A 24,225-nucleotide genomic window follows, 5' to 3' on the forward strand; every position below is an offset into this window, starting at 1 on the left:
GCCTGTACATGCATTGAGCAACCACGCTCCCAGATAACGTACCCAGATTGCACACAAAATTACGACAAAATTATATCCCAATATGTAATTTCATGATGATAGATTTCCCAGGATTCTGCAACGTCTATTTTAAAAATCATATTTGTATTAAGGCTCTGCATTGTTCCAAAGACGGCTCTAGTTCTCAACTGAATGTGCAGGAGAAGCATTACTAAATTTGGCCAAAGAAAACTAGTTAAAATCGACATTTTTCTATATTAATTTGTTTTTTTGTTCAAATGTTTATTAAAAGTGCAAAAATTCATCAACAAAAATCTGAAAAGAAGTCAGTATTTTCGGCCAGCATTTTGTTTATACGGTTCTAATTTAAATTTTGGTTTTCAGCATAGCATTTAAAAATACAATAACCATTTTTTTTTTTTCTTTTTTTTTCTTCATGGTTAAAAAACAAAAAACAAATGGATGCAAATGTAAGTGTTTTGTATTTTATTTCAGCTAACATTTCAAATAACAAAACTGTTTTTTTTTTTAATGGTTTAGTTTTAGTTAATAAGCCTGATGAAAAGAGCTGGCTTTGGCTTTTTGTTTTGTTTCTTTCACTAATCAGATGTCATTATTATTCATTTTGCCCTGAAATAATGCAGAAGAGTGTGTTTGCATAAAAAGTAAAAGTAACATTTTGTCAAGATGGAAATACTTTGTTACTGTCCACTAATGTTCACATGTACTGTTTACTGTTTGCCCTGAGGCTGGTGCCTGACCTTTGACCATTGACCTTGAGCATGCATATGCATATCTGAGTTTTTGTTAGTTTTTTCTTTTCTGTGTGACCTTGTAAGGTGGCATCTGGAGGATGTGTGCAGTGTGATGAAGTACTGCCTGTGGGGTGTGTGTGCATGTGTTACCATATGAGTCTGATGTGTTGCCATGTGTTTAATGTGTGTGTGTGTGACGATGACTGCGCGGGACTCTTCTGCATTTGATTGGCAGCATCAGTCTCACTCTGCCCCTCCCCCTGCCGTATAAAGTGCTGTATAGTTATGTGTAATATGAGGGAGTATTTGGGGGTGGTTCGATGGTTTACAGTATTTTTTATTATGTTTTGTTATGTTAAGTGATGTTCATTAATTTTATTGAATTATGTAGTTTATGTTGAATAGGCTTGTGTTGGAATTTGATATAATTTGATAGAATGATATGTCGAAAAGGAGGAGTGGTGTGATTAGTAGTAGTTTGTTGTTTTATTATTTATTTAATTTACACAGTAATTTCAGCTAATTATTTTCATTTGAGGACTTCTCCGCAGAAATAGATATTTGCAATTAATTGTGATGAATTAATCTGCACATCATGTTTTTGAGTTAAAACTTTTTAATCAGTTGTCAGTCCTAATTTTTTAGATTTCATTTACAACATACACGTGAAAAAACTGTCTGTAAGGTGTTTTCTGGTGCAACTTTGATTGGTTGCATGCTCCATCTGAATACCCAGGTGAAAAAAAAAGTTGTACTTGAAATAAGCCACATGAAAATATTGCAATCACCCAGGAGCACGCACTAATTTTGTACTTAATATACTAAAATTATTCTTTAGTACTTCTTAAAATAAACTTAAGATCATCTAAGTGTACTTAACTGTGCTATTTTGGGACACCATGAATATGAAGTTGCAGTACACTTGTAGTACACTTGAACCATCTTGCATACACTAGTACACTCAAGTGTACAACAAGCGGTGACTAAGTACATTTTTCAAATACAGAGATAGTATGTTAAAAGCACATTTTACTTCATGTTCATGGTGTCCCAAAATAGCACAGTTGAGTACACTTAGATGATCTTAAGTTTATCTTAAGAAGTGCTAAAGAATCATTTTTAGTATATTAATTACAAAAAAATAGTGCGCAAAAATAGAGCACTTTTAGTATATGGAAATGTACTTTTTTGCACCTGGGTAGTGACACAGAGAAGCTGAAAAAGAGTTAAAGTCAGCACTAGAAAGTATAGAAAGTAAAGTATAAAGTCTTGAATACAGTAACTATAGCAGTAATTGTGCTGTACTTGTGTTTTGTTCTCTGGTGTTGAAGCTGGAGTAATTTGGAGGGGTTATTTGGAGAAGCTCTAATTACGTCAAACGCACTCATCTGCTGCCACTTAGCATCTATATTTGAGTTGTTTACAGTAAAGTTTTGCACGTATAGCTGGAATCATTCATGGCATGATTCATGATTGCGTGATGTCAAATGAGTGTGAGTGTGTCTGTGTGGGTCAGTGGTGTGTTGATGGCCGTGACGTGTGTTTGCAGCACATGCTGTCCCCTCAGAGAGCCCCGGAGAGACTGCTGCAGCTGGCCAACAGTAACCTGGGCAGTCTGGTCACTGAGATGAACGAGCTGCTCAGCAGGGTGAGTCTCTCACACCGAAAACATGAGCTGTGGTTGGTTGTCGTACATGTCAATCAGAAGACACCTTCTGTGTATTTGAGTGGTTAGTTTTGACAGAGTCCAGTCTTAAGAGATCAAAAATCAGACCATCCAGCTGACAATATAAAAAACAGGGTCCATATTCACAAAATATCTTAAGGCTAAAAGTAGCTCATTACTTACTGATTTAGGAGAAAATCTTAAAAGTAATGGGCGTGTCAGTCCTGAAAGTGTTTGAGCGCTAAAACTAGCTCCTAAATCTGTGAAAGGTTAGGAGCAGTGAAGAGGAGTCCTAAGTCACAAACTTTCCTAAAATAGCTGTCTAGCAATCTGTCTCTGAACGTAAACATTTTAGAAGCATTCGACAATAATGAGCTTTTATAAAGATATCGCCTTTGGTTTTGGAGGTTATCCCAACTCCAGATTCTCCTTTGAATTATAGTGCCTTGTTTTCATTAACCAGCCTGAGCAGAAGTCCAGCTGAGCAAGAAGTAACAGCTGTGCTCGTGTACAGTTTGGTTTTCTTTTACGTTTTTTATGCTTTAGTTTGTTTATATGTTGTTTGTTATTTATATTAGGTTGTTTATTTTATTATTAGCACAGATGTAAGAGGCTGACAATTAGCTGAACATATACTTGTTTAATTAGTGACTCTTAGCCTGCATTTTAAAATCTTTATTTGAATGTGGCGACATAATATTGCACAATATTTCTATGAATAAATCTCTGGCAGAGACTATCAGCCAATCACTGTGTGCATAGTTAATAAGCACGCTGACATCATCCACCTGCCCTTACTCTGAGCTTAAGACTTCTCTCTATTCCTTATTAAAAGTTTGTCTTTGCAGCTTTGTGAATAGGTTTTAAGAGAAATCTCTTAGCTAAAAGCTTTTACTGCTATTTAGGAGAACTCTTAGTGGCAAGATAAAATGTTTTGTGAATACGGACCCTGATCTATTCAGTCCTTACAGTAATGACTCCTTCACTAACCGTAAACCATCTAAATTCAGCATCAAGTTTAGTGCCAACTGAAAGTGCATGCATGCAAACATCTCCTGGTGGCCTTCGTTGAGTCTAAATGTGTGGGTTTTTTAAACATTGGTATTATTAGGAATTGAACCATGTGACTCTACATTAAGTTTTATTTCACTGTAACATAAAAGAGACATTTGGGGCACAGAGTCTCTTCTGCTCACCTAGAATTTGTTTATTTGGTCAAAAATACTATACAAATTTGAAATATTATTGTAATTTAAAACAGCTGTTTTCTATGTGAATCTCTGTTAAACTGTAGTTTATTTCTGTGATGTGCAGCTGAATTTTCAGCATCATTACTCCAGTCTTCAGTGTCACATGATCTTCAGAAATCATTCTAATATACTAAATTAATGGTCAAGAAACATTTCTGATTATTATCAGTGTTGAACACAGCTGTGCTGCTTCATATCTTTGTGGAAACCAAGATACACTACCATTCAAAAGTAAGATAACAAAATAAAAAATAAATTAAATTTCCAATGTATGTATATTTATTTATTTGGGCTTTACAACTGTTTTCAACATTGATAATAATCAGAAATGTTTCTTGAGCAACAAATCATCATATTAGAATGATTTCTGAAGATCATGTGACACTGAAGACTGGAGTAATGATGCTGAAAATTACATTCACATAGAAAACAGTTATTTTAAATTGCAAGAATATTTCTATAAATAGATAAATTCACACATTTTGTTGTCTACTGGTTATAAAAATCATAAGACAGTCGTATAGACTGTACTGTACATCTATGAATGCAGACTTTTTATATTTTTATTATTATTATTCCTAAGTTTATACTTCTACAGCTAAATGAATGTGCATGTTTTCTGAAGCTGGGCTTCATGTTCTTGTGTAAATCTGTATTTAACATATACCATCTAAATCACTCCTGTAAGACCCTGATCTTTCAACTTGTTCTTAGTCTGAAGCGTTCTGCTCATTTGTGCAGAAGGGAAACTTTCACCTTCTTCTCACAGAAGTCCTTGATAAACTCATTAGAGTTCAGCTCTAAAGCAGCTTTTTCAGAGAGCAGACGTTCAAGAACCAGTTCAATAGAAAACCTCTGCTCTCTTCTTTTGTTCTGTTGGCTTCGCTTAACGTTGACCTTACAAACATTTCTGTCAAACTGGAAGTATTGTGGTATTAAGTCATTTTTGTTCATGTTGGCCCCAGAGGCGTCAGATCTAATGTGTCTTGTTGTTTTTATCCTGAGGCTGGTTTCTTCTTCACACGGCTGCAGAAGAGCATTGAGGCTGATCTGCGCTTTCACTGGGCTTTTCTCTCTGTACATGCAGGCGACTAAAGTGTCTGCTGATGGGGAGCAGACGGCAGCAGATGCAGAGCGGAGCCGTAAAGGAGCCGAGGACCTGCAGCTTTACGTCAGGAACACACTGCTGGCTGCTGAAGGTACCAACACATGACAAACTGAGGAGAAGGATGTGGCTGCTCCAGCTCACTGTTCACATCTAATCTGGATTACATAATCAGATTCCTCAAAGGTAGTACTTGTTAGTAAATTAAATTACTTTTAAAGTACTCTGAATCAGACTACAGTTACTTTTTTATTGATTACATGATTACATATTATTCATACACTCTTAAAAAGAACCATTCAATCAAAGGTTCTTGAAAGAAGCATCTCTTTCTTACCTTTTTATAATCTGAAGAACCTTCTTTCGCCACAAAGAAGCTTTTGTGAAACAGAAAGGTTATTCAGATGTTAAAGGTTCTTTATGAAACCATTTAGATGAGAAGGTTCTTAAATCTATGGCATCGTGAAGCACCTTTATTTTTAAGAGTGTACTTTATTGATTCTCCCTCTTTTCTTTTTCATCTTTTACAAGTTTCTTTCTAAAATCGCCTACTGCTTATATATTGAGAAAGTCCTGACATCAGTCATTTGTCAGGTGGATAGAATTACACAGAAATTTGAGGGGCCACACAGCATTTGACCACTGGATTTACAAAAATCATTTCAATTTTGAGAAAAATGTTCATAGCATTTCAACATTATTACATCAGCTACTGATGATCACAGAAAAAAACTTACTTTGTCTTTGGAAGACTTTTGTCTTTCAAACACATTAAAATGCACACATTCACAATATTTCTTATTTCTTATGTGATGCAGGGATTCCCCAACTTTTTTTGTTAGCCGAACCTCTTTCACCTAATATATTTACTTGAAGGTTTTAAAACATGACACATGACACGCAAGAAAACAAATAAAATATCTAAAATATTTACTATTTCTTTTAGTAACTGATTAATTTTTATTTTATTTTTATTTTGATGTTCTATATATATATAATTTATTTGATTTAATTTATTTAATTTTTATTATTATTATTATTATTATTATTTGCTTTTCATTAAACTCACGAACCTCCTTTGGTTCATTTTCGAACCCCAGTTTGTGAAACCTTGACGTAATGTAATATTTAATGCACTTCATGTTGTCAATAATGTATTTTATAGTAATATATTTTCTTTTTCTTTGCATTTTTATATCAATATGGTACAAGATTATCCTATTTAAATCAATTTGATAAGTTACAGTAGGTCAAAAGTAGTCTGATTATATTAGCTTAAATGTGTAATGTAATGAATTACATTTGAATTAATGAATTACTGCTTTACTTTGGGCTTGTGTGTGTGTGTGTGTGTGTGTGTGCGTGCATGTGCACGTGTGCGTGTGTGTGTGTGTGTGTGTATGTGTTGTGTGTGTGTGTGTGTGTGTTGTGTGTGCGTGCGTGCGTGCGTGTGTGTGTGTGCGTGCGTGGCCCTTATTTTTTATTTACTGCTTGTTGAACACTCACTTTCCGCTCTTAAATGTCTTGTATGCACTCGCGTGTGTGTGTGTGTGTTTGTGTGTGTGTGTGTGTGAGGCCTGATGCTTTCTGATAAATGAGTGTGTTTGTATCATTGTACATGGCTTTAAATGAGAAGCTGCTTTAGTTAATGAAGGTTCAGCTAACACTATGTGATGCCTTAATTAAAAGAGACCAAATTAATTACTGGAAAAATAATCACTTAAACACAGACTCCACTCACGGACTGTGTGTATATGTGCAGTTTTTTTTTTATTTGTGTAGCACTTTATACAATGCAGATTCAGTTTCAAATCAGCTTCAGGTTATTAAACAGAACAGTAAAAATCATAAATTATGAAACAAACTCAAATTCGAAACAATAGTTTCAGTATTCATAACAATTTATTTCAGTGTTGATTCAGTTCAACTATGAAACATCTTCATTCATTATGACCAGATTCAGGGACTCTTATGACTCCAAAATGATTCTTGATGCACTTGTTTATTTGTGTCCATCTAGACTATTTTCTGTATAAACATGCACAGGTTATTTGATGTTTCTTGCTGTTTTTCAGTGTCTCGCGCCTTGAGCACAGCATTTTTGTTTTGGATAAAAAGAAGTTCACATGTAAAAATCATCTCTTGGGATCTTAATAAAAGTTACAAATTACAGCATCTCTGCTCTGATCTGCCAATAAAAGCCGAACAAGCATCGCTAATAGTGTCCCATGAGAAGAAGAAGCTTGGGTTCTGTGTAAATATATATCATTGTATGCTGTATTTCCATATATTCCTGTGCATTTGAAAACCAGAGTGTAATGAGAATGGATAATAAATTGGTTGTTCACAAAAGAAAAGCCTTTCAAAAGAGAACTTTCTCTGTGGCTTTCAGCTCTATGGGTTATCGATTTAAAGCAAAGAAAAAATTTCCATAAATATTAGTATTGTTATAAATATTTGTATTAATATTTATTTATTTATTTATTTATTATAATTTAATTTAATAATATTATATATACACACACACATATATATATAAGGCAAATAAATGTTTCCCCAATTTGTTCTGCCTGTCTTTTTGTTTGTTTTTTTGTAAGTAATAAACATACAGTTTCATGGCTGGTACAAAAATATTTTGTAAATTTTTTTTTTTGATGGTGTTGTTGTTTGATTTCATGTACTTACTATTATAATGACAATACATTATATACAGTATAATTACATGCAAGTAACCCTAAGCCAAACCCAAACCATATAATAAGAACATGCAGTTCATTAATGTTACTCAGTATTTAAATGTCTAATTGCACTGTAACAAGGGCATCTTAAAATAAAGTGTAGCCCAAATATTTATGGAGAGTTAATATTCACATAAAGTCACAGGGGTTTTAAAATGTTAGATTTATGCCCTGTGCGTATGTTTGTAATATGTTTGTGCAGCACAGATACTGTATATTTTGCAGCATTGCACATATCTGTGATTTTTTTTTTTTTTTTTTTCCTGCATGTGCATTCTTAATCATTATATTTATCAGTCACATATAAAAATAAAAAAAATAAAAAAATCTGATTATGTGTTTTTTGTGGACAAATGAAAATCTTAATTCCCCGAATCCAAATGTAGCTGACACCTGAGAGGTGTACTCAAGACAGGTGGAGTTGTCTCTGGACATCTAAACATCAGACGTATGCACTGATGGACACTCTCAGGCAGATTAAAACCATAAATACAAAAAAAAGTGCGTAATTTATTTTCTTGGATATGTGTTTGGCACTTAGAGTCAACATATTGCACTTTGGTCCTCTGGATTTTGATAACTAGCCAAAAACTGCTTCCAAAAAGCTGCTAGCAGAAGTGGAGGAGAGCAGACATCAGTCAGCGTGGAGTGGAAGAGCTTCATTATCCATTCTGTGCGTGAGCTCCCTGCTCCAGTAAACCGCCTCGTCTCTCATCCTCTCTCGCACGCTAAACGAGGAGGAATCAAATGATTCTGTCCACCCCAAAAGACCCGAGCTGCGTTTGAAACTCACTATGCACATTTATTTCCAGCTCGGCTCGCTTGGCAGGTATTATACTGTGCGCTCTTTATAGTCGATCGACTGTTTGTGTTTGAACTCTCGAGGAATTTCACAAACGCATGTAATTATAGCTCATTTTCATCTCAATTTAATGATTTTTATTTAAATTAGAATATGCAGAGAAGTTTGCTCGCTCTTTTATTTCACTCCCCCGTTTGAGAATTGATTGGAGTTTTGGTTTGTGTTTTAGAATTTGATTTTTGATTTTTTTAAATATGCTGAGTTGAATCTGATGAGAGTTTTTTGAAGTTATCTTGAGGCAGGTTGAAGCTGTGTCAAATATGTGACGAATAAGGTGTGTTCTGTGTATATATTGTCCCCTGTATGTGTCATTCATCAGTTTTTTAGAATGAGATTCAGAGATGGTCTGTTCACATTAGTTAATGTATTTACAATTACAGTGTTTTTGTGCATTATGTGTGCGTGTAAAATATCTGCTTCTCACATTAAAGCAAGCGTGACTATGTGTGTCCGTGCTTGTGTGTGTGTGTGTGTGTGTGTGTGTGTTGTCCAGCTTTACGGGATAAAGCGCGTGAGCTGAACGCGACTCTGGGCTCGAGGGATGGGGCTCCTGAGAAGAGTGTGAACGAGATGAACGATGAAATCCAAGCCATGCTCGCAGAACTACGCAAACGCCATCTCTCCAGCAAGAAAAACACCGCTGACGAAGAACTGGGGTAAAACACACACAAAGTGTTCACACTGCAGTCCAGATTATTTCACTTTAATAACCAGACTGTGTCCTGGATATTAGTGCTTCCCACTTTTTCAGTGGCATTGGTCCCGGGAAGTATTTTCCCCATTCATTTTTCCCATAGGGATTTTCGTTAAAGTTCACCTTCAGTTCCCCACTGATTTCCATAGTATGGAGAAAAACAAAGAAAAAAAAAAAAAACACTATGCAAGTCAATGGGGACCAACTGAAGGTGAACTATCCCTTTAAAGAGTTGTATCCCATGAACCCAACCAACCAGGTACAAGCAGAATCACTCAATTGCAAATTTTGATTTGAAGCAAAAATCGGACAAAAATACAAAGACATAAGACTGTGTACTTCACAGCTTTAGTGAGGGAAAGAACTACAATCCCAGGAAGCAAGTCTTCAAAACAATGGATATTTATTTATTTATTTATTTAGTTGTTGATTGTATATATAGTAACATGAAAATATACATATGTAAACAAATATGTATGTTTTATGACAGCTTAGTGAGATTGACTTGATTATATCATTGTGGGTGGAGCTTGGAACTGGTTGATTGGTGGACGTTTCTGTACAGCATCATGGGTAATGTAGTTTTTCACCATAAACTCAGCTGTTGAATAGGAATAATATAGATATATATATATATATATATATATATATATATATATATATATATATATATATATAAAAGAAAGTTAAAATAATATGGGTTGAAAGTTGCTCAGTTGGACTACCACAACAAACCTCCTTCATACTGAGCACATAAAGCTCTGCAGCAGTGAGGACGCCATTCAAGCTCACAGGTTGGAATAATTGTTTTGGCGCCATTATGTTTCTCAGCCGTATTTTGTGGTTCATTGGATCACAGCTCAAATGAAGAAAGTTTCTCTTTCTTATGTAAAATCTTAATGAACTAATTAAAAGTTGCCCGAGGTTGGGCGGGGGAGGAATGTTATTCCAGCCTAATCAAATTACTTCTGTAATGGATTCCAGCATCTGTAGGGCCATGAGAGAACAGAGAGAGACACCTAGAGGAGGACAGAGGGAATGAGTCCATGCTGGAGCAAAGCTGGAGCACACAGAACCGGTTTAAGAGAGGCCAGTTCCACTTCATTAGGTGGTTTACAGGTGGATTCAGTGTGAGCGCAGCGCAAACACAAAAGATGTCTTCAGCTCTGATTGTAATGTCTTCATTCAGGGTTGTAGGAATTTATTTATGAAGGAATAGTTCAAAAACATAAATTCATCACTCATGTTGTGATTTATTCACACAAAGTGAAAGTGGGTGTCATTAATCTGTCAATCACCATACAGTATAAGTCTTTTAATGCTTACCAAGGCTGCATTTATTTGAACAGAAATACAGTAAAAACATTAATGTTGTGAAATATTATTACCATTTCAAATAGCTGTTTACTACAGTATGTGGATATCTGTTAAAATACAGTTTATTGCTGTGATCAAAGCTGAATTTTCAGCATCATTACTCCAGTGTCACATGATCTTCAGAAATCATTCTAATATGATGATTTGCTGCTCAAAAAACATTTCTGATTATTATCAATGTTGAAAATTGTATTTTTCAGGATTGTTTGATGAATAGAAAGTTCAAAAGAACAGCATTTGTTTGAAATGGAAATCTTTTGTGACATTAAATGTCTTTACTGTGACCTTTGATCAATGTAATGCATCCTTGCTGAATAAAAGCCAAAATCTCACTGATCCCCAACATTTGAATGCTAGTGTAGTTGGTCACTGTGCTTTGGTCTCTTAAAGGGTTTCTTGTGTCATGAGTCACAGATAAGGAGCTCTCTCTCGCTCTATCTCTTCATCTTTACAGTGCCGCAGAGGCTCTTTTGGCTCGAGTGAAGCGTTTGTTTGGAGATCCACACCAGGCCACAGAGGACCTGAAGAAGGAGGTCAGTGATAAAATGGGCGATTACAGGCAGAAACTGGACGAAGCTCAGGATCTGCTGAAGGATGCGCACAACAAAACCAAACAGGCCGAAAGACTGGCTGATAACAACCAACTGAACCTCGACCATCTGCAGGTGCACACTTACACAAGACTTACTGTATAAAACGCTCTGAGCCGTGTCTAAAGCGATTTGTTATGTTTGAGCAGGGAAAGAGGGATGTGGCCGGTGAGCAGAAAAAGGAAATGGAGGGAATTTTGGCGGAAGGAGAGAAGATGCTGGACGAAGCTAACGCTCTCTCAGACAGCATCAACCGGGGCAAAGAGGTCAGTTTCTTGCAGGAAAGTTACTAAACAATAACTTATCCTCAGAGCCGTGGCTTACTGACTGGCGTCTGCAGGAGCTGGAGGACATGGCGAAAGAGCTGGGTCCACTGCAGGATGAGCTGGATTTTAAGGTGGGACGGTTGGGTCGCGGTCTGGACGACTCCATCCATGATCTGCTGCTGAGAGCGGAGGACCACGCCGGCCAGCTCAACGATTCTGCTGCCATACTCGACAGGTGTGTGTGTGTTTAATGCAGTTTCCAGATCAAATGAACACTAGAGACAATAAAACACCAACAACTGTAATTCCTTTTCAAACTAATCATGATTGCAAAGAGCAGATTATTGATTAACGTAGACTTTTTTTACATGCAGTACTATGTTGTGAGATCAAAATACTTTTACCGTAGTGCACGAGTTGTGAAATGTAATTGATTTTTTCATTTGCATCACATAACCAACTCTTTGTGTAATTTTTCTGACATGGTAAACTTGCTCGGTAGCGCACCCGATGCAGCATTGCGCTTGTGATGTGAAGCACTCAGATACCTGTGAAAAGTCCCGTGAAATACAGGTCACAATACATGAGCTTTAAAACTTGCAGAAACAAGATCAAATGGCATGGTTGCGTCAGGATACCGTGCTTTTGTTGGTGTGAGTGTAGGGTTTACTGTAGGTGCTACATTATTTACTGTATATGTACACATAGTAAAACGCTGCCAGATTCATATTCTTCTGTTTCAGATAGAATGTGCTTTCAGTGCCACTCACTGGACATTTCATTTCAAAAACTGTCACGAAATGTGCAGAAGCAATGTAGTATCAGTTTGTGAAAATATAACCACAGGCATGTTTTTCCAGTGAGTCTGGGTTGATTTAATTTGTCTTCTCTCACTGATCTGAACTTTGATTTCTGTAGCATTCTAGCTGAGGCAAAGAACCTGTCCTTCAACGCCACCGCTGCTTTCAACGCTTACACCAACATCAAGAACTACATCGATGAGGCCGATAAAGTGGCCAAAGAGGCAAAGAAAGCCAGCATTGATGCTCTACAGCTGGTGAGGAAACACACACAATCAGGTGTCTCCTGTCTGCATCAGTGACTGATGTGAAATGCTCAAAGTTTGTTTGTTTGTTTGTTTGTTTGTTTGTTTGTTTGTTTGTTTATACAGTATAGTTATATACAGGTTGCACGTTATACAGTGTTGGGGATGTAACGGGGTTACGTAATTTAATTACAAAATAAATGTAACTGTAATCCGTTACAGTTACTGAGAATAAAAATGTGTAATTAAATTACTGTTACTTATGAAAATGTTAATGGTTACGAATAGGATTACATTTGAATATTTTCTGTAAATAGCTAGGACATGTTGAATAATATTCATTCGTTGCTTTGCCTGTTTTTGATGCGCACTGTAATGTCTAGAGATGCTGTCCTCAGGCAGGTCGTGTTAAAGCTGTTCAATTCATTTCTATTTGTCCTGCTTCAGAGATCAAAGCTTTCCTCCTGTTCTCCCGTTATCATCCCTCGCTCCTTTCGTTCACCCTCTTTCACTGTCCTCTCACGTCTGACGCAGAACCAGCGGGGCAAAAGGTTCAGACTGAACAAGGGTGCTTCACACAAGAGTGTCAAACCTGACATTATGCAACAATACTAGAAATGAGCTTTCAGTCCTCTTTCCCTCGCTCAGCATGCAATTACATGACAAGCACATACCGGTCGTATCACATTCAACAACATTTTTTTGTGTGTGTTCAATTTCAGATAGAATATATTTTTTGTTTATCGCCACAATCAGGACCATTGTTTTTTGTGACTTTCTATTGCTTGATAATAATCAGAAATGTTTCTTGAGCAGCAAATCATCATATAAGAATGATTTCTGAAGATCATGTGACACTGAAGACTGGAGTAATGATGCTGAAAATACAGCTGCGCATCACAGAAATACATTACAGTTTAACAGAGATTCACATAGAAAACAGCTGATTTAAATAGTAATAGTATTTCATAATATTACTGTTTTGATGGTATTTTTGGGTATTTTTGAACAAATAAATGCAGCCCTGGTGAGCTGAAGAGACTTCTTTCAAATAGATTCAAAAAAATCTTCAAGGTTTTGAATTAAATGTGTAGCAAATATACTCATTTAAAAATAACAGTCCTCTATCTTGCATTGTATTGCAATGAGGTTTTTTCCCCCAAAAAAACAAATGTTAAAAACATGTCCCTCCCTATAGTACCATGTATTCCTTAGCAGCAGGTTTTGTGTCATCTGAAGCATAAGTGACACCCGCTCTGATGTGTGTGTAGTGTCCTGTCTGTAGGCCTCAGGACCCAAAGGATCTCTGAAAGAGCAGGCCAAGGCTTCGGTTCAGAAGAGTCACCGTCTGTGGAACAAAGAGCTGCAGAATGACGTGAAAGGTGAAAAACCACATCAGATTTCCGTCATTAGCAGAATTAATACCGTCCTGCGGCTTCTCACAAATCTTCCCGAGAACAACCTTATTGTTTTTCCAAGGGTTTTTTTTTTTTCTTCTTTTTTTCAGAAAATGGAGACAATCTGGGTGCTCTTCAGCTCAGACTGAAAGGAGCCAACAAAAAGAACAAAGACTTACAGAAAGGCCTGAATGACACAATGGAGAAACTCAACGCCATCCCTGATGGTGTGTGTGCGTGTGTGTGTGTGTGTGTGTGTGTGTGTGTGTGTGTGTGTGTGTCAGGGTCATTCTCACCAGCTTGAGTGCAGAAAACACTGAATCTGCCACTTTACACCTTCATAGGGTTTGATGTTTGCTGTTTCTATGGTTACACAGAGGTGTGTGTGCATGTGTGTGTTTGCCACACATTTAATACAGGAGCTGTCAGGACCAGGTTATCTGAGCGCAGTGTGTGTGTGTGTGTGTGTGTGTGTGTGTGTCTGAAAACCAATAAAATAAAATTAACAATAAAAAGTAAAAAATTAAGAGTGAAGATTCTCTTAAAATGATTTAAGTGTCAATTTAAGAGGCGTAACCTAGAGAGGTGATAACTATGTCACAGATCATCAGGAAATGTATGTTTATGAGTGGGTCTTACAAATCATATTTCTTTATAATGGGGAAAAAAAAAGAAATGATATTTCTTTCAGAAAATTGAAACCTAGTTAGTTTAGGGTTTGTTTAGGATTGTGAAATTGAGAACACAGTTCTCCACAGGGTTCCCACGGGTCCTTGAAATCCTCGAAAGTTTGTGAATCTGAACAAATTTTTTCAAGGCCCTGGAAAGTTTTTGAAAATAAGCACACATTGACACAGGTCCTTGGAAGTGCTTGAATTTATTTTGTGCAAGAAGTTTTATAAGGGAAAAAATCCATATTATTCCCTCTGTTCTGCCAATTTTCTGTTCTGTTATTTCACCAACACTTCGTGGTCTGTGTGTACTAGCTTGCTTGATTTACATTAGTTACGCGCATTTACGCGTTACGTTAAGTGTTTCCTGCGTAAGGTACTTTGTGTTGTACGTTGCCATGACGTTAGAGTGACCATATTTCCTCTTTTTCCTGGACATGTTCTCTTTTTGTATCTAAAAAATGCCTCCGGCCGGGATTTCTGGACCGCTCAAAATGTCGGGGATTCGTTTTTACTTTCTACAGTCGTCAATGATTGAGTTTTTGTATTAGAGCGCCGCAAGTGACAGCTCTTAATCCCTGACCATTATCGCCCGCTCCTGTGATTTTTGTGTCCAGTCCAGCCCGCTCCCACAAACATTCTAATATTTTAATATTTAAATTAATGTTGAATTGCTTTGCTTGTTAAGATAATGTAAACCCATGAGGTAAGAAAAACTTAAGAGCATATTCATATATCTTAAAACTCCTGGCAAAAAATAAATGCAAAAAAAAGCATAGTTGTGATTGAGACATGAAAACTGTAACAATGTATCTTACAAGATAACACGATGTAACCTCGCTCTCACTTGAAATGTGTTCCCACATTAAGTCCTTGAATTTGAGGGTATTGGACCTGGAAAGTCATTAAAAAGGTCCTTGAATTTGAAGTTAATCAAGGTGTGGGAACCCTGTCTCCACCATAATGACTGAAAATATAATAATAACCATAGCAATAATTGATGAATATAATTAAAACAGGAAAGTTTTTTGTTTGTTTGTTTTTTTGTCGTCATTATGTTAGCATTTATAGTGCTGATGTAAATGTATGCTGATTCAGTCTACCGAGAATCACTGAGAAGAATAGAAATGTGATGAAAACTCAAAATTAAAATGCCAGGATGCCTGAATTTGGAGTGAAATGTGCTTAATTGTCATGAAAATAATTAAATAAATAGTTCTTAATTAAACTGGTTCATTTAAACATATCTTACAACGTTTTTCTTTGATTCTAGTGTAGAATATGACCTCAAACAAATGCTGTTCTTCAGTGAACACAATGTTTGAGACGAGCAGCTAAGCATGCTGTGTTTTCTGGTTGTGTGGATGAGGGCAGATCTGGCAGCGAAGATCCAGACCACTAAGCTGAAGGCAGCGGAGGCCAACGACACGGCCATAGACGTGCTCCACCGCCTGAAGGACATCACCCTCAACCTGATGGGCCTGAAGAAGATCCACAGCAAACTGGAGGACGACGTCAAGAAAGCCAACAACCTGATCAAAGACCCGGAGAAAAACAGTACGACACCCATCCAACTCCAGCAACAATCCTTCTTTAGAGAGACAACAGCTGCATGGATCATGAAGATTTGATTTCTTAATTGAAATATTTGTGTTACAAGATCACTTAAATGCTTATTTGGTATTTTTTCCCCCCCATTTGATTTTGAACGTCAACAGCAATAAGTATGTATACACGATTTTCTTCTTTCATCTGTGCGAATGATTTTCAGAGCTCTCTCCGCTCCCCGAGGCTTCAGCATGGTGCTTTTATCCGGAGCGCTGCATGTACAGAGAGAGTGTTTTCCCAATCGCTCCCTTTCTCCGTTCTTTGTTTCAACCCAACAGGATTAAACGTAGCCTTTGAAAGCTTTACTAAGCTTGTTATCCTAATGAGCGCTTTAGCTAATTACAGATGGAAACTCTTCTCTTTTGAATAACAGCTCCATGTCTTTCGCTGCCTGTGCTGCAAATGAGAGATATATAACATGCCACTTTTTTCCCATTTTCTCTTTTGTTTCTGAATTCTTTCATAGTCTCTTGCGCTCTTATGTTAGAGCCTTTCATTCTCCGCTATCCAGCATGTTTCTAATGCGGTGTTGATTTTATTCTGTCTCGCTCTCGTGTGTTAATGTTGGTGACGGCCGCTCCTCTGCGTGTGTGTCTGCAGTTCATGCGGCCGGAGCTAAAGTCAAGGATCTGGAGAAAGAGGCTGATAGGTTGCTGGAGAAACTGAAGCCCATTCAGGAGCTCCAGGACAACCTGAAGAAAAACATCTCGCAGATCAAAGAGCTCATCAACCAGGCTCGCAAACAGGCCAACTCTGTGAGTACTGCCCATCATACTCCAGGAGAAGCATGTTTTATTCATTGAAATCATGAAATGTATACAATTTCACATCAGTTTAATAAAATATTGAAGCTCAACAGCAATAACATTTTTAGGGCCCTGTGAAATTTGCTTTCTGTTTGAATTTTTCTGGGATTCTTTCTTAATGGTTTAATTAATTATGAAAAAAAACTATATCTGTTTAATTTCAGATGTTTTGTGTTGTGTATTTTTTTTTTTATTATTATTATTTTAAGGCATTAAACATTAAAATTTAATTAATCTTTTAAACAACTGAACATTAAACAGTCCTTTATTTATTTATTTTTTAAATAAAAACAAAATGTGTTATTATCCATTAAAAAAGGATCCAGCACTCTCTTCAATCCACATGTAACATTATATAAAGTCATAAATAAATTCTAATTTATTTGCATGCTGAGATGCAAGCAATCTTCTTTATTGTTACAAAGTGCATGTTACAAACAAATCAAGTGCTCAGTGCATTTTAAAACAACAATGCAGGACCTTGCTCAGTGTTCAAATGTTTTTGAAACTTTTCATCTTAATATACAATTCCTGACATATGTAATAATAGTTAACAAACATATATATTTAAAGAGAAGGATATACAAAATGCACGAGAAGATAAAAAAAAATCTTCACATTATAGAAAACTATATAAATTAAAGTCTTTATTCAAACCATGCAGTTGTACTGTATTAAGGCAAAAATCACTTTACTTTCAGTTTGTAATCATTTCTGTTCCATATAGAAAGTACCATATATATTCCCCAAAATTAATTAATTAACTGAATGATTTACTGTAACTCTGTGAAATGTAAAATGAATGTAGAAGTTCAATATGTCATGGACGCCAGTTCTTATCATTTAATTAAGTGTACAGACCTACTTTTGATTTATCATACAAAATTTGCCACATTTCTATGAACACAAAATCTATAATTGTAGAATGGTCTTAATTTTAAGAAGTTCTTGTTGATTTCTCCTTAAATATGCTACAAGCTGCAAGAAGAGAAATAAGATCATTCGTCGTGTGCTGTCTGCACTCTCTGGCTTGACCTCTCATGACCTTTGACCCCTAGATTAAGGTGTCTGTGTCATCCGGAGGAGACTGTATCCGCACCTACCGGCCGGAGATCAAGAAAGGCCGCTATAACACCATCATCCTCCATGTGAAGACGGTTACTGCTGATAACCTGCTCTTCTACCTCGGATCGGCCAAATATGTGAGTGAGAAACTGTCTGGATTTCTTCTGCTTAAGCGATCAGTCTGATGTACATTTGAGTCAGAAACAGAGATGACGAGGGAAATAATGAGAGTGTATTACTCTTCCACACACATATAATGTCATGTTTGATGAGGGCTGTGTTTCCTCAATCGTGTGTAGGTGGATTTCTTGGCAATTGAGATGAGGAAGGGTAAGGTGAACTTCCTGTGGGATGTGGGATCAGGGGTCGGCCGTGTCGAATGTCCCGATCTCGTCATCAACGATGGAAACTGGCATCGGATCGAGGCCTCACGGTAATTCAGGGTTCACGTACACTGAAAAACAATAATTTTCTCATTTTCGATCAGATTTTGTCACCCTTACACATCCTTAAAACAAGATAAATTTACTTAAGATAGGACATTGTGTAAGATGTTCTGGTTTTGTGGAAGGCAGATTCCACCACAGAATAAAAAAAAAAGGTTATTGTTACTTTCTTCTCAAAATTGAAAGTTTATATGTAAGCAATAAGGTACGAGAGGCTGTGCTGTATTGTGAATTATGTGTGTATATATATATAATATATATATATATATATATGAAGAGTTTATTTGCAAAAACAGATAACTCCGTTTTTTTACATTTTCAAAAAACTCATGTTTTTTATGTTATGCTTGTTAGCTGTATTTTTTTAGTCATTTTTTAACTTAATCAAAAGAACTCAGCTGCAGTTTGATTGAGATTAATTGAAATGCACAATGAAAAAAACATTACATTATGTTTTTATTCTTATTCTTTAATTTTTTGTACTATATTCAGGAAATATAATAATAATAATAATAATAATAATAATAATAATAATAATAAATCTGAATTGGCAGTTGTTATCTTTTAGAATTGTGAGATATCTCGAAACTTGTAATTCCAAAAAAATAAATAAATAAAAATAATACCACACAGTTCTGTCTCCCATAAAAGAGAATTAAACTCAGAATTCAGACAAAAAGAAAAAAACAAAGAGAAAAAAACAAAAGGGAAAAAGGTGAAAAATAAAGTCAGAATTGTGAGATAAAAAGTTTGAACTACCGTTTTATTTAATTTAATTGTTTGGTGGAAACTGTGTTCCTTTTTTTTCAGAGAATATATATTTAATTGTATTTTAACATTTCTTTTTCTTTTTCTTTTCTTTTCTTTTTTTTCTTTTCTTTTTTTTTAAGCGTTAATTCGATAAAACCAAGTCATAATTTCTGGTAAAATATCATTACTTCTTATCAAATGCTTCTGCTTAAATGTTTCTGATGCCTTTCCAGATGTTAGTTCTGTAGACAGATGTGAATTTTGCCTACATTAGATTTTCTTTGCAAAACTGAAATGTTATTTCAGTTCACATGTTCATCTAATGATAGCAGTAAAGATAAACAGTGTGTGGGGGGAACATTGTTTACTATTTACAGTGTACAGTACAATCTTTCTATTAATCATGACTGAAAAGGAAAACAGCTGTTTATTAGTAACTATTTTTTAGTATTGCTGACTATCAGTGACTCAAGTGTTGGTCTCATTCTCATGTTGGTGGTGTCCAGTATTGGGCTGAACGGCAGTATCTCTGTCCATGCGCTGGAGGGACCCAAAACTGGCATCTTACCGACCCTCAGAAGTGCCAAATCACCCGAGAGTTACACCGTGCTGGATGTGGACCAGAATGCTTACCTATTTGTTGGCGGCATGCTGGGCTCAGTGAAGGTGAGAGAGATTGCTTCATCAATCCACCGCACAACACTGCATTTTCTTCATTAGTGCTTGAATCTGAATCAGAATTTGCATATTTAAATATTGCATTAAAAAAAAACTTGTAACACAAACTAGGGGCTCGTTCTTCATACATGGCTAACACAGTTAGCTGGATCAGTTGGTTCTTTGAAGCTCATACCGGAGTTGCTGTCATGGCAACAGGTCTGTAAGCTTAAACCTGCTTGGGAGCAGGCTTACGTCATGTAAACAGGATTAGATCACATCTTTTTAAGCAAAATTTATACTTAACATCTGTCACTGCTGCTTTATTACAAGAGTACCCTACTGATCCAGCGTAGTCTATAATATAATATATAGACAGCAATGTGTAAAAATTAAAGGGGTTCATTCGGTTACTTAAACTGTTTTGTACAATGGGCGTACCCCAAGGATCAATATTAGGCCCTTTGTTATTTAGTTTGTACATTAATTATCTCCCACAGAAGTGCGAAGGGATACAAGTGCAAATGTTTACAAGTGAAAATTCAGTTTGAAAGTCAGCTTTGATTGTTCCTAATAAACTGTTTAACTGCACTCACAAGTGAATATTAAATTATGTTGTGGGATAATTAAATATATTCTAAATAAACTACAAACATAAAATTATATACATTTATTTTTGTCCTCACATTCTTTCTTGTAACTCATCCCTCTCAGTGACACAGCTGACTGAATGGCTCATTATGCAGCTCATTATGCAGGCCTTTGTCTTCTCAGGTGTGAATTCATGATAGTTGACGCCTACTCGCATATGACTTTTACCAACAAAAAGTGTCTTAGAAAATTTAAATCAATATATTGTTTTCTGTAAGTGAGTAAACAAGATGATTTTCACATCATTTAGAAAGAAAAATTCTAGGCTACAAGCTCCAGTTCTCAAAAGTCCCGGGAACCAATGTTATACCAGAAAGACTCAGGAGGTGTAGATAAGACTGAAGTATTTATTTACAACAAAAAACAGAATTAATTTGGCGTAAGCCCCATCCGTAGCGTGGATCTGAATATTTTAGGTACCAGCTAATCCTGCCGAAGACGAAGGCAGGGCGGAGCCTACCCCCCCGCATGGACAGCGCCGACCTGGTGGTGGTGGGGAGGATGAAGGGGAACGACAGCGGCAGTATCTGCAGACGCAATGAGATGCAAGTAGTGCGTTTTTATATACCTCGTGTTGAGATCCGATTGGTTTAGACCTTAATTGGAATGTGACGTGCCATTTAGTCTTCCTAGTAGAACTTACGCTTGCGCTTCCATTTCTGTATGTAGCGCCCCCTACCCTCTTCCTTGATGGGCGGAGCACCGGGTTCTAATAATGTGTCTCTCGACTTAACTAATTTACTTCCTTCCTGTTTTCCCCCCTGATCACCCTACTTAAATGAAGATGTTCAGTGATTATCTTTCTGCAACACTATTATATGGAAAAAAAAAAAGGGTAAGTTCTTGTCAATTAACAAGTGATTTTATTTAACAAAGACAGATGAAATAATGAAATATTGTAAAAAAATAATAAAAATAAATAAATAAAAGAATTAAAGGAAATTCTTAAATGTCTGTTGTGTATTTCCTTTCACACAAAATCACCTTTTATCCTCCTAGATCAGAAATTCCAATATAATACTCAAATATCAATATTCAATTTTGTATCTGCAAAAAATCTGTAATATAATCCCCTTTGGATCTATAATACAATCTCAAAACTCAAAATGCAGAATACACTCAGGGTAAATCAATGAGCAAATTAAACAACAAATATGTAATGTGGGCCCACACTCACTCTTAGCTTCAAAAAACCCCAACCTGTCGCAGGCCTGTGTCGTTGCTTGAGAACGGTGTGGCCGTGAAAACCAACAAATGGCCTCTTCGCTCCAAAGAGCTAAATAAACCAACAAATGTACCTGTGTCTTCCCGTTTCGGCACACGCGCTGTCCACCGATCACGTTAGACACTCCGTATGCGTCTGTAGTCTCACCAGCTGTCCGCTGAATGATTACGAATCCCGCGATGCCAGAGGAATTCTAAACCACGAGGGGATTTAGAACGCTATCTGGTTCCTCGTACTGTAGTCGTCTTCCTCGGAACGATTTATCTAAAAACCAGATCCCGCGAATAGATTTTACTCGACGTAAAAGAAAAGATTACAGTGCACACAGCAGCAATAAAATAAGTCTGTTTAAACTCTTAGTGAAAGTATAACAAATAAAACAAATTACAGAAACGTTCTTTAACACTTTCTGTATACTAAATATACTCTTTGACCACTAAGTCAGCAGTTATTTGAGTATATTTTTCCCTCAGAATCACCAGAGGAAAAAATACGACATCTCTTTCCGATCTGCCTCCATCTCTCCCCTCCCTCTACCAATCAGAATTATCAATACCCTCACATAGGCGGGAGCAAGTAAACCAATATCCAATCACAAATAAAAACATACATGCTGGTCAAACCCACATGTTGAGAGAGTACACCTCACATAAACTTTACCGTAATCTACATAACATTAGTTCAAGAGAAATGCGGCACACATATATTACCACATAACAGTTATAACAGTTTAACCCTTGAAAGTCAGAAACATTTACATATAAATTACGCATTTAGGAGATAATAAATAACCCTAGCTGGGCTACATGTATGTGTTTTATTGTCTTATTCAAGTGATTTAACATTTTTAGTTTTTCACTAACCACGCATAACATTTTTTTTTCTCAAAAACACAATCATGTACATACTTGCTGCTCACATATTATTATAGCCCAGTTTGTGCTGATTACAGTGAGATTAGACTTTAGCCATTTAGATATTTATAAGAAACTGAAAAAGCACAAATGTCAGGGCATGAAAAAACTTCTCCAGGCCCCAAAAATACCCTTAGACTCCAGAGGGTTAAACCAACTCATGAATGTGCATTTATCTCAGATAACTCAGTCCAGCCATACTTATCATCAACAACAAGTGCGTTCAAAGAACCGAATTAACCAGATCTTGCTTAGCGCGATGATATATATTGATCTCGGAAGTAATAACCAACCGCATATTCACCAGTAATGTCTTGCCTTAAACCAAGATAAATATGCTTAAGAATCAAAATTCAGTCAAGTCACCTTTATTTTTACAATGCTTTATACAACAGGGATTGTTTCAAAGCAACTATCAGTTATAAACAGGATAGTCAGTATCAGTGATGCGAACTTCAAAATGAGGCAGAAGCAAAAAAACCAGCAGTAAAAAAAAAAAAAAAAAAAAAAAAACATTTTTCTTCATCTTTCAAAGAAGTTCCTTCAGTATGAAACAAGTTCAAATTCAGCTACAAGCAATTCTACTGAAGACCATCGTTTGGGGAAAGTTACTTTTAAAAGTAATGCATTACAATATTGCAATACTCCATAAAGACGTAACTAATTACATTACTTAGTTACCTTTTATGGAAAGTAATTGCATTTCTTTTGCGTTACTTTTTAAATCTGGGCAGGGATTGCATATTTGTTTTTAATATATAAAGTTCTATTTTGGCAGATGTAAAAGCCCTTTCACACCAAAAGTGAAATAAATAAGCCTCAGGCTGAAGGAAATGTAAATTCACATCTGTACAGTAGAGGGCGCAACTCAAACAAATTGCATGAAGAAAATGACGCAGAAGAAGAAAGTTCAACACTCTTGACAAATAAAATGAAACCCAAATGTTATGTTTATATATTTAGATATTTTGCTTCTTAGTATGGTTGCACATCAAAGGTCAGCAGCAAAGACACTGGTTAATAAAATGGGATTAATTACTTGAAGTATATTTAAAAAATTTAATTGTTGCAGGTTTGCGTCATATTCTATCAACATGGCAACATGAGAGCTTTTTGTCAGGAGGGAAACAAAGTAACTGGAGTTACTTGTAAAGCATTACCCCCAACACAGCTGAACACAGTAGTGACGTTATTCAGCTCGAGTCAATTCAGTGTTGTTTCAAATCAGTTCAAGTATAAGTGTCAATGTCGCCAAATTCATGAATTGTGAACTAATTTGATTCAGTTCTGTTCTTATCCAATAGTATCAGTGCTGTGAAATCAATGATATTACTGCGACAGTGGCAAAGATTGCCTGAATGGGACTTGTTTTGAAAGAATGTATTTTGAATTATTGTGCAACTTATCAGTATATTAAGTCTGAACTCTTTTATCATGTGAAATACATTCTCCTTTTGTGTGTGTGTGTGTGTGTGTGTGTGTGTGTGTGTGTGTGTGTGTGTGTGTGTGTGTGTGTGTGTAGAAGGCAGATGCTGTAAAAACCACCACATTCTCAGGCTGTATGGGAGAGACGTCTCTGGATGGAAAACCCATCGGCCTCTGGAACTACAGAGAGAGAGACGGGGATTGTGCTGGATGTGTGGTCAGGTGAGCAAACACACACACACGCACACACACATTAAACTGA

At 36.3% G+C, this 24,225-nt stretch overlaps 1 protein-coding gene and 1 long non-coding RNA gene across 2 annotated transcripts in view; one reads left to right on the forward strand and one right to left on the reverse strand.

Annotated features, from left to right (window-relative positions):
- The first annotated feature begins 2,165 nt into the window (after positions 1-2,165).
- The window catches only part of LOC109058228 (laminin subunit alpha-2-like), a 53,483-nt gene continuing 31,423 nt past the window's right edge, over positions 2,166-24,225 (forward strand). The window contains 15 exon segments of the mRNA XM_042728133.1: positions 2,166-2,403; positions 4,759-4,870; positions 8,870-9,032; positions 10,902-11,112; positions 11,187-11,303; positions 11,378-11,538; positions 12,222-12,360; positions 13,634-13,730; positions 13,856-13,972; positions 15,791-15,973; positions 16,625-16,779; positions 17,889-18,032; positions 18,195-18,328; positions 19,598-19,757; positions 24,061-24,185. Of these exon segments, the coding sequence (XP_042584067.1) occupies positions 2,218-2,403; positions 4,759-4,870; positions 8,870-9,032; positions 10,902-11,112; positions 11,187-11,303; positions 11,378-11,538; positions 12,222-12,360; positions 13,634-13,730; positions 13,856-13,972; positions 15,791-15,973; positions 16,625-16,779; positions 17,889-18,032; positions 18,195-18,328; positions 19,598-19,757; positions 24,061-24,185 (2,204 nt within the window). The 5' untranslated portion in view covers positions 2,166-2,217.
- On the reverse strand, positions 17,222-22,377 carry LOC122137991. Its single transcript, XR_006155211.1, has 3 exons — positions 21,577-22,377; positions 19,725-19,820; positions 17,222-18,349 (listed from the first exon to the last, which is right to left on the reverse strand). It is a non-coding gene; the product is annotated as an uncharacterized LOC122137991 (long non-coding RNA).

The sequence above is a fragment of the Cyprinus carpio genome, chromosome B7 (genome assembly GCF_018340385.1).
Source record: "Cyprinus carpio isolate SPL01 chromosome B7, ASM1834038v1, whole genome shotgun sequence".
NCBI classification, from domain to species: Eukaryota; Metazoa; Chordata; class Actinopteri; order Cypriniformes; family Cyprinidae; genus Cyprinus; species Cyprinus carpio.